The 11,961-nt window shown below is 31.5% G+C and overlaps 1 protein-coding gene across 1 annotated transcript in view; it reads left to right on the top strand.

Annotated features, from left to right (window-relative positions):
• GNAT3 (G protein subunit alpha transducin 3) overlaps positions 1-11,961 on the top strand; it is a 54,527-nt gene that overhangs the window by 31,021 nt on the left and 11,545 nt on the right. Inside the window, exon 5 of the mRNA XM_011365235.1 lies at positions 2,348-2,476. Coding sequence (XP_011363537.1) covers positions 2,348-2,476 — 129 coding nt within the window. The remainder of the gene's footprint in view (positions 1-2,347; positions 2,477-11,961) is intronic.

The following is an 11,961-nucleotide window of genomic DNA, read 5'->3' as shown; positions in this document are numbered from 1 at the left end:
CTTCCTTCCTTCCTTCCTTCCTTCCTTCCTTCCTTCCTTCCTTCCTTCCTTCCTTCCTTCCTTTCTCTTCTTTTTTCCATTTTTGGTGAAAGTGAGATGTTTGTTATTCTCTCAAATATAAAGACTCTTCAAGTTAAGGCTAACAGGTGAGTCCTAATCAATGTAATATAATTTTGTCATTAAAATCTTACCAGTCTATTACTATCTCTATTTAACAGTTGTTGGCAACATAACACCTTCCTCACACTCACTCCCCATCACTATCAGTAAACCGAAAGAAAAGTGTGTGGCAAACAGGGTAAAGATTTTAATACCTCATGGTTTACTGACTGAAGCTGTCTAGTGTTCTATTTAAATTCCATATGCTTTGATTTAACATAGACTTCACCAGGAAAAAATACTATTTTACAAGATTAGAAAAAGAATCAGATTTTTTTGTGATTTGAATTATATGTATTTAAGGCCTCTGGTTTGGTTTAAGTTTTAGGCCACAGGCTTTTGCATCAAAATCCTATATTTGTTTATTAAAATAAGCGTTTATATGCAAATTTATCCCTCTGCTAAAACTTCTGTTTTGCTTGAAATCATTTATACATGCATTAAAATGTGTCTTTACCAAAGCATTCATTTAGCTATCATTACAATAAATTTGATCTCTATCATGCAGGCATGTTTGTTTTGTTTTGTGTTATTTTGTTTTTGTTTTGTTTTTGCTCCTGCATGAACCAGCTAACCATCAGTATACATACCACATATGCAGACTTAATGAATAAAGAATTCACAAAGGAATTTGATTCACAAAATAGAAAATAGATAAACTAAAATAAAATTTTTAAAAGAACATTCCCTAATATAACAAAACAATAGAAGTTTCCCTATACTTTTTTCTGATATATTTATATCTTGATTAGTATCCTCTTTCTAAAGAAAAATTCAACTTTATTAGAATAAAAACATAATGATAAATTTTCAAATTACACACACTCATGTTTCTAAAATGTGATTATCTATTTGTCTCTGGCCAAAATTCCTTTGGGGCACTTGCCTAGTCTCAATTTATTTCGGCTTAATAGAAGAAATACCCTCCAAGAATATGTATACTGCTATTAAATTTATATTTTTAATATGATAATATAGCTTCGTCTTTTAAGGCATTGTGCTAGGTGCTACAGCATAACAGTTCTATAAGTTAGCTCCTAAAAAAATTCAACTTTTAAATAATAGCAAATATACAGTTGGATTCTACTTCTCAAAATCTGTCTAGATGGATGTATGCTCACCATGATCTTCATATTTAAGGTTCTGTATAAATTTGGTTAATTATAATGGTCAATTTTGTCATAAAAATCTTACTGGACTATTTCTCTAACATTTTCACAGAAATAGCTATATTGTTAAGCTACTAAAGCCTTTTTTATTAAAAGTCTAGAACCATGGTTTTCAACTTTTTTAAAGCAATAAGATATTGTTTTGGTCTAAAGACTTTATCTGCTTTCAGGGATGAAGCTAAAAGCAGAATATTTTCTCTAATCTAACAGACTCTTATAGAGCACAGGCTTAATCACATTCCTGCCTATCACCACTCCTAGATCCTGGGCTGAAAGAAGGTAGTATTCAGCTGTGTAACAGTAGGGCTTTTAAATATGGCTTCCGGGAAAGAGTAAGACACACTGATGCACTAATGGAAGAGAAGAGGAGGCAGGAGTAGCTAAATTCAGCTTTTTGTATCCAAGAGTGCTAGCTCAGGGTGGTTGAGCAATTTCATGAATTAGTTCCAGCATGGACCAGCAAGAAAGTCAAAAGGTTTTTTTTTATTGAGCTAATTGGATAAAATCATGGCACTTAATAAAAATTGTTCAGAGTCCTAAGTTAGACAATCCATGGAGAAACAACACAAGAACGTTCAAATTACAATATTAAAACCAATCATTCTTAAAATTCAAAGTGCCTAAATACAAACTACAACATTTTGAGACTAGTTTAGTGACTACCATTACAAGTAGGAGTTTTTTGGATGATGAAAGTTTCATAACGAGAACTTTTCTCTCAAACATCTATTTATACAGCAGCAAATCTACCATACAAGCCTCATAAAATACAAGCTAAGGTAATATTTATCTATCTACCTTTAAAAAAGGCTTCATCTCCATGGGCCAGCTATACTCAGAACTCTGCAAAATTCTGGTCACCAAGCTCTTATAATTTTGATGAGCAGAGTTTGAAAAGCACCAGTCTAGAGTTTAATAATTTTAACGGACCCTAACAAAAAATTTATTTTTACCAAATCCTGATATCTTCAAATGCGAAGTTAAAAATATATATGCTATTTTATTTTGATTTTTATTAGCTACCTTAATGATTTGGACAGAATAACAGCTCCTGAATATGTCCCCAATGAGCAAGATGTTCTACATTCTCGAGTGAAAACAACTGGAATCATTGAAACTCAATTCTCCTTTAAAGACTTGCATTTCAGGTATGATCAAATGTCTTTTCCAACTATCAATAGAAATATACATCAGACTCAATATTTCTTCACAGAGAAAAGCTCTAACCCATATTCAAGTGCAGTGAGTCCTTGGGCATGTTCACTAGGCCTCGTTTACTTTGAGTACCACTGCCCTTTATTACCCTCCTGTAGCTATGCACACCATTCCTCATCCTGAACTTTCCTCCAAGAAAAACACCTCTGTCTTGAGGAGGTTGGTGCTAAATTTTATTTTTCTCATATTTGAAACTGATATTCTACTTTGAAAAAAAAAGGAAATATATTTAAATAACATTTAAGCAACAGGTGCCAGGGATCCTATTTCATTTGCCTTCCTACTCTCCCATTTGCTTGAATATTCTTATTAATTTGTTTCCTTAATTTAAAATGCAAATAACTGAGAAGAGAATTATTTGAATGTGATGCTAGTTACTGGAATAGCAAGGTTTATTTTATAAGCATAAAACCTCGGTATGAAAATTGGTTTTGTATGAAAATTAGTTTATTATTTTCATTGCTGTTGCATTATCAAGACTTTCTTAGAAATTCTATTGCAAAAGGACTCATTTACGATTCCAAGAAATAGAAATCCATACCATACTGTTAGAAAATGTCCCTTGACACTTAAGTACCTCTCCCTATGAATCATAGATAAGATGGACTATTAAACATTAAAACAGGTTCTAGATGTTACCCTTACTAAAGAAAAAATATCAGTAAAATATAATTAATAAAAGCATTCATGTATGCAAAATGGGAACATTTTTTAAAAGTATAAAAATTAGAAAAAAGGTGTTTGGTTATTTGTATCAATTTGTGAGAAAAAATATTTCAATGAGATCAAAAGTTTGACTTTTTTAAGTATTAAAATTGGTGATACATAATATCTAATTAGAATAGTTACTATATAGATGGCCAGGATATTTTCAAGTTAATACAGAAAAAATTTCTTCAAAATTCATCATAAATTTCAAGGCCCACAAATAGTTAATTTTCTGGAAGATGAATCAAAGATCAAACCTATATGAAGGGACTTCAAAGACTGGGATCAACATCCCCTCTTGGCGATATAAGCAGTTTGTCTTTAGTCCTGTCACCACTGTGATGCAGGGCCTCTTTGGCAATTATTTTCTATAGACTCCTGATCTTTGATCCAGTTTCTGGGGTTTTCCTTTGGGAGCCCAAGTCCAATGGCTTCTCCCTTCTGCCCCTTTTAGGCCTGCCAAAGCATTTTTGGCACATTCTCTTTTCTTTCTTACTCTCCTTTCTCCTCTTGAAATTTCTCACTGTAATACAGACTAGAAACCAAGTGTAGCCCTTAAGCCTAGCCTTACCAAGTTTCCAGCCTGAGTTCTTCATTAATTAGCAGCAATAGTTGAGGAACAAAGTTACCTTTACTTTACTTGTCTAATGAGTTTGTTGTAAAGATTAGATGAAATAAAGTCCTAGCAGAAAGTTAAAACTTGATGTTAGCTTATCTTACATAAGCTAATGAATTTTCTAGATCTTAGATTGTCTGGATTAAAACCGGTTTTCAAAATTAATGTCACATATTAAACACCTAGAAGCTCACAACCCTGGTCATTCTCTGTAACACCAACAAATTTACTATCTTCTCAGAAATAGTCACTGTCATAAATTATCTTTTTTTGTATAACCGTTCCTCAAACATTCCAAGCCTTAGAGCATTTGTACTTGCTGTTTTCTTTGCCTGAAACGTTCTGACCTTGGATCTCTGCAAGGACTGGCTCATTCTGATCATTAAGTCCTCAAATCAAATGCTATCTCCTCAGAGAGTTTTGACCATCTCAATTATTAATCATCCTTGCTTCCTTGTCACTATTACACCCAGTAGCGTTCTGGTAAACATATAAGAACAGACTTTCAGGAGCAGGAAGAAGGGGAAAGGGTGATTTGTGGCCCTTAATGATTTCCTTGCTGTAAATTTCCTGACAATGGTTAATTTTACCCTACCAATGTCATGTCATTAAGTGTAGAGTTGAGAAGAAATGCAAACAAACAGCTCTTACTAGCCATGACAATGTGAGCTGGTGCCATTACACCATTGATATATCACTTTTTTTTTCTCTTTTTAAAAACTTACTAAAATATATGAATTGCCTTGTTTCTTTATCAATTTGCTCTTTTTGTTTCTGTTTTTGCCTCATATATTCTGAGCTCCAGAAGGCCAGGGACCGTATCAGTTTACAGTTCTATCTTCTGGGATTATCACTATGGCTAACACAGAGTAGGCATACAGTCAATTCTTGCTGAATGAATAAAATGTACTATGCCAAACACTCTATGGACATCATCATTATACCCTTACTGTAACATGATGAACAGGACATTGCTCTCTTTATGTAGGATAAAGAATCAAAAAATGGAGGCTAAAATGAGGTGAAAGATTTACCCAAGATCATACATAGAAGTGCTAGAAATGTAATGAGAATGCACAAATCTCTAACTTCAAAGATCACACACTTCTTACACCGCATATCACTAATAAGCTATAGGGAAATTAGGAGGAAACCATTCTTTTTCTATAGAGTAGGTGCTTCTTCCAATGTTGTTGGTCATTCATAATTCTCTTCAGAGAGAAGAGAGAAGGTGGGATAAAATTAAATGACAGCTTGGTGAAGAGATTTCTTCTAGTTGGCAAGACTCTCTTGGACTTCATGTCTGTGCTTCTAAAACCAGAGTGTGTAATGATTGCCAATGAACACATGAAATCATTGAAATCGCAGAAATAATGTATGTTTTCTTTTTTTTATTTTCTTTTTTTTTTTTTACTGGGACACCTTTTTCATTCAGTACTAAATAATACAAATTTTTATAAATTTTATAACAAATATTCTGAGTAGAATACATTTGTTTTATTTTTTAAGTTAAACTATTGTTTTGAAGATATTATTTTCCTCATAATAAGCCTCTTCAAATTAGACCTCTAGACCTCTATTGGTGCATGATCATTTTCCTTTTCTTTTGTAGTTCTGTGTTTAATTTTGTGAGGCATTGTTTTAAGTCATATAGGTAAGAGTTCTTCTATTCTATTTTCATATACTGCTGGCCCTTATGAATGAATGAGAAAGATCTTGCTAATTCTCTATTACAGTGTCAATGCCAAAATGTAAGGTGTTTGTGAATTGGATTGTGAAGCCCAGTTAACATTTATTTTGGCGTAACATTTTTCACACTACTCAACTGCTACCTCTTTGCCATCCACAAAGGTTTTGAGGTCTTTTGCTTTTTTAATAGGTTTTGCTTTCTCTCTTACTCATGAGGGTATGTTATAAAAAGCATCTTCTATGAAGAAGAGAATAAAGGGAATTTCTCTAAAAAAATTTAAACAGTAAAGTTTTAAAAATATTTAAATTTTACTATAAAATATAAAAATCACAGTTACAGGTTTTCTTATGGAACTCTTTAAAATTATTTAAATATGTTTTTTAGTTTAGTCACAGAGATTGAGATATATTAATCCCTTAAATTCTCACAGTTAAGTCACCTTTTGGGGAGAAATGCTAAATGGTATTAACCAAAGCATACAGGTTTTTGTAGTGTAAAATTCGGTAGTATTTTAATATAGGAAGTATAAAAATAACGTACCTTCCAACTTCATTTCAGTAAATGCTCAGGTATTAAAATATATTACATTAGCATTGATTTGTATTCACATAGCATAAATCATCCTATGACTATTTAAAACTAAAGACTTAATTTACATATTAAATTAGAGAACTCTAGAATTTTAAACAGGAACTTCAAAATGAAAAATTCTCTCTGCCAATGTACCATATCACCTTCATGCATCACCTAATTTAATGGAAATTAACTTAGAATTCTTATCAAACCAGAACTCTGTCAAATTAATAAAATAAATTATCCTTACAAATGTTAAAGTACTATGTAAATAAAAAATACAGTGCAAATGTGAGCCCTTTTATTGTTATAAAATAATTCCTCAGAACAAAGAATTTACAGATTTAGAAGGACTTATCAAATTATAGAGTAGTCACTTTCTCCCTAATTGCTTCATGATTACAAAAACAGAATTGAAAGGACATAAAGCTATATCGGAACCAAGGAAAAGAGGTCAGCAAATATTACAACATAGAGCTTTAGATTTTGTAAATATAACATAATTATTTCCAAAAACATTTGAGTGAATCTGATATAAAATAAATTATAATTTTCCTGAATTTGAAGTTGAATCATGTACACTGTATTCATTTCTGTGGGGTAGGAGTTATCTTAGCTCATGAGTGAGTCTGGTGTCTACCCAGCAGTTAAATCTCAACTTTGCTTTGTTATTCTCTATTAGGTCTCATAGAGCAATAACTCATGCACACTATCTCTTTGTTTCAAGTATATTAATGGTTAATATTACCAAAATAATAATCTATATAGCATAATGTATAATTTGATGGAATTTATTTTAATGACTTTATGAATTATATTATTCAATAATTAGGGAATTATCTAGTGGGCATTTTAAGTTCCAAACATACACGCACACATACACACTCTTAGTAAGAAGTATATAATAGTATTAACGATTATGGAAGTTTAGAGCCCCTGACTCCCTTAAGGTTGTAAGTCCTTTGAATCTGTTTTTTAATCACAATTAATGGATTTAGAATGTACGTCATATCTGCAACTATCTATCCTTATTTTTAGAATTGGGCACAATAGAAAGATTTGATGAGGCCATTTTGCCATGGTTATGTAGTGATGACACAGATCCACCTATTGGCCCTGTCATATGTAGCCATATTAAGAAGTTATACCAATTGTGATACAGCCAAATATCTTGAATAAACTCTATTCAATATAATAGTTTAAAATAAATTTCTACTGAGATTAGATTGTATTTTTCTGCAGTCAAATAAATGAAAATGTAAGAAATTATGATTTTTCCAAGAGAGTCACATGCTTATATAATGAGTGAAGACATTTAACAAATCAGCTGCAATAGCATTATTGATTTTTAGCTATCCTAGATTATGTAATAATTTTTCAAGCACTATAAGGGGCAGATTATTTAATAATCTATTCTAATGTGAAGTATGAATAATCATATGTGATAAATATTTAGCCAACTGTTTATCATAAACCTATAAAACTTAACAGCTTTCTTAACTGTTTAAAATAGACCATAAACTCAACTGTCTAGTCAACTGTTTAATATAAAGCCATAAAATTCTGATGACTTGCCTTATATTAATGCTATGGGCAATTTAAAAGATAATTAATGTTCAGCCGTCACTTAAAAGCCTGGTCGGTCAATTTTTAGATGCAACATACATTTCAGGCATTTAAAAACTTTATTTTAATTTAAGAATTCTAAATAATCAAACTTAATAAGAGAACATGTGTTACAAAACAATAACAACATCCCTTTACCCAAAATGAGGATGCAAGTTCCATTCAATATCATTAAGATGTTCTGCTTACCTTAACTATTCAGGGAATTAAGGGTATTTAAACTGGATCGCATGCTCATTCACCTTGTTAATTGTCTATATAGATTTGACCAAACCAAATGTTCATCAGTAAGTACCTGTGTTTTTCTCTAGTTTCTATTTTTATTTTTCATGGAATGGTCATGATGGAATATGCACATATACACACTCATGTATAAATACTTCTTCAGTGAAATATGTAAAATATATACTTACTTTGGGAATCTCCAAATTGTTGCAATAGGACGTGATACTTTACACCTCTAAAATAAGCCCAAAATTAAAATTTAGAAGAAGCACCAAAGTGAAAAGAGATGTATGAAAAATCAATTACTATAACAGCAGCTAAACAAAATGTAACTTTTTTTAGAGCTAACAGAATATCCAAGAGAATCAATATTAAAGCAAAATTCCAGGTACTGGTCTGATTTGCTAATGAATATTTCAGTTCAATAATGCTTTTATTACTAGAGACTCCCTGGAAAAAAATTTTAATTAAAAAACTATCAACATGAGAGAAATAAGATTACTCTCTCCAAGGTAAATATTGGCCACCATGCAGGGAATCTGAGCAGTTATCCAAAGTAACTTTAAGAATAGTCTCAGATTTTTGAAATTTGAATATAATCTTTTTGAAGATATAAATGTGAATAAAAGAAGAAAATATCAATCAGAATGAATGGATATAGGTTTGTTGGCCATAAAAACAGAGAAAAAAGGGCTCAAAATGATTGCTAGCAGGACTCACCCAAGCCCTGTTTAATGAAAAAACCTTAGTTAAGGTATCCTGGAATTTGGTTTCTACTGCATCATCATCCTTACTGTGGAATTTGGACGTTGGGCTCCATTAGTACAAATATTCCATTCATCTAGGGACTTTTGACCTGGTTCCGTAATTAGTTAGCTCTCCATTATAGGATAACCACTATGGAAGCAAATCGTGAGGAAAAGATTAGAAGTAGAAAGAAAACAAGAATTATGGAGGTTTTTAGATGTTAGAATCTGGTAAGTGGAAGTACAAGGGGTGGTTTTAGTTTGAAAAACCCACCAGGAGTCTAAACCTAGTGATATATACACCATTCCTAACTCACCAAGCTAATCCACAAGTTAATACATCTTATTTCAATCAAAATATCACATTTCTTTGCCAACAAATGATGCATCATATGTTCAACACATAGAATCCAGACAATCTACATTATCCCCATTAAATGAATGGAACAAACCCCTCGGAAAGGGGAGAGTTTTAAATTTGTGCCCTGTGACCTGTCCAACAACACATAGAACTACTGTCTGACCTGGAGGAAGAAGGATAGATTCCACAGCAAAGATAATTGCAATTCACTTGATGAGAGTTCAAGAGCTAACTGTAGAAACTATGTACTTCTTGGGGATCTCTGGTCTAAGTAAATTGCTGTAAATTTAATGAAATTATCAACAAAGCTTAACAACTTTTATAGCATAACTACCATTCCTACAGAACCTATCATGGCACCTGGCACATAGCAACCTCTACAAATACTAGTTGAATTAATGAGCTTTGGGCTAATTTCTTAAAGGGCTCAACTAAAAAATAAAAATAATAATCATATATACCTTATAGTTTATGGCAATGTTTAAATGAGTTATTGTTATAGGAGCCTTATTCCTGGCAAATAGTAAAAAAAAATATTGGTTGTGTTATATTAAGATTAAAACATTACAATTCGTGATGTGAAAATTGACAGAGGAAATAAAAGTCGTTATTTTAACTATTTCCTTTTCTCTCACATTTTATCGTTTATTTCAATATTGGTAATTTCAGTAAAGTGATAGATAAAACTCTTTTTTCAAAGTTAAAAAAAAAGACAAATTACTTTTATTGGTTAACAAAACACTGACTAAAAATTTAAAGGTTTGAATACACACTTTTTATCCTTGATTCCATAAGAATGTTGCACTGATGTTTAAAATTTAATTTTTTGGCTAACTTTCACATAATATAAGCTTGAAGTCAAAACTCTGTTCTCTTCCTCTATTTATTTTGCAAGCCTGAAACTGCAGAGGGTTTTATAATTAGCAGCACATATAATATTCTCTATTGACACAATTTAAATTTCCAAACCACATAACTATTGAACTCTTAAATATTATCTCAAATATTGCGAGCATCTTCCCTTTCAATCTACTACTGAATGAAGTAATTCTGCATTTGTACATATCTATCTATCTATCTATCTATCTATCTATCTATCTATCAATCATCTATCATCTATGTATCTGTATATATACACTATATATATTTGAAGAATTTTAGTTATATATATCTGTTCTCTACTTGGTTTATATGTGAAAATGCGAAGTAGTAGAGAAGTACAATGAATTGTACTTTCAATTATCTTCAATAAGTCAGCTAATTGACATTCATTACCTCAAGTATAGTTATTACCTAATGAAATCTCTGTACAGTTTAGATGCTTCTTGGTAAGATCTTTTGGTTAAACAATTACATAAGCCCCATAATTTCTTTTTTTGCCTCTAGTCTCCTCCTCATCAAAGCTATCTTCTGGACTTAGATCAAAGTAATCTAATATAATAAACAAACAAACAAAAATAAATATCTCCTAGTCTCCCATTGACTGCAATATAAACTCTAATCTTCTCATATAATATGAAAGACCCAGTAGATATATTTCTGGCACCTCAGGCTTATTCCTGCCTGATCAACTTCTTTGCTCTTGCTGTTTCCTCTGTTGTCTCCACCTAGAACATTATTCTCTAGATTCCACTTTGCTCAGTCCCTCAAACCTAATTTTCACAAGTTTTTATACAACTAATATTTTCTGCAGTTTCTAATTACTCCATTTCAAAATCATAACCCACCTCTACACTTCTTATTATATATGGATATCGTAAGTATATTCTCATATACACACATACCACTACCACCATCACCACCAGATTAGAAAATTCTTGAGGTTAAATCTTTAATGCCTGGCATGATCAATAAATATTTGATGAATAAATGAATAACTACCAGGCCACATACTTCAATGTTTTACTTTAATCTTCATGTTTCCAAAAATATAAATTATTTGCTTACCCCAAACACACCATGTTCTCTCATTCCTTGATGATTTGTTCATGCACTTTACATAAAATACCCCTCCATCCTATTAACATGGAATGTATTTATTTATTTAGCAAATATTTATTGCATGTTTGTTATGTGTCAGACATAGTGCCTCACACTGGGATTATAGCCATCACTAATACAGAAAATGTCTCTGCCCTCATGAGGCCACTATTCTGTTGGAGAGATAATAGATGTTAAACGTAAAAAATAAACAAACCAGATAAAATTGATTGTAACAATTACTATTAAGGAAATAAAGAGAGAATTATATAATTAGGAAAGTAAATAAGGGATAGAGAGAGCCTTCTTTGTGAAAGAGATATTAATGCTAAGGCTTGTTAATTTGTGAAAGAAGTATTATATAAGGAAAAGGGGAATCGTTTCAAATGGAAAGGAGACAGGCTGTGCAAAAAGTCCTGAAATAGCAAAAAGGTTGATATTAAAGGGACTGAAAGAATAGCCTTGTGATCCCTCGGGCTTACTTAAATCTTCCTCTGGGCTCACATTCTGCCTTGCATGTTAGAATATTTATTAATATTATAACAAAGTATTTGATTTTTTCTCTACAATACAGAAAGCTCTTTGAAGATACTGACCATATCTTTTCATCTTTGTGACAGTAGGCCTAGTACATGTCTAATACATAGAATACAAAAAAATAATTGTTTTCTAAAAAATTTTATTCAGTTTATTTAAACTAAAAAACAAAAACAAAAGTTCACTGCTACTTTCATTCCTACCCACTACCTCTTGCAACCACCAATCTCTTCTCTATATCTATAAGGTTAGATTTGTTTTTTTGTTTTTAGATTTCACATGTAAAACAAATCATATAGTATTTGTCTTTCTCTGACTTATTTAACTAAGCATAATGCTCTCATGGTCCATCCATG

Source organism: Pteropus vampyrus, unplaced genomic scaffold (assembly GCF_000151845.1).
Source record: "Pteropus vampyrus isolate Shadow unplaced genomic scaffold, Pvam_2.0 Scaffold107, whole genome shotgun sequence".
Taxonomy (NCBI): domain Eukaryota; kingdom Metazoa; phylum Chordata; class Mammalia; order Chiroptera; family Pteropodidae; genus Pteropus; species Pteropus vampyrus.
The sequence above is the reverse complement of the archived record's forward strand: the minus strand, read 5'-3'. Positions and strand labels throughout refer to the sequence as shown.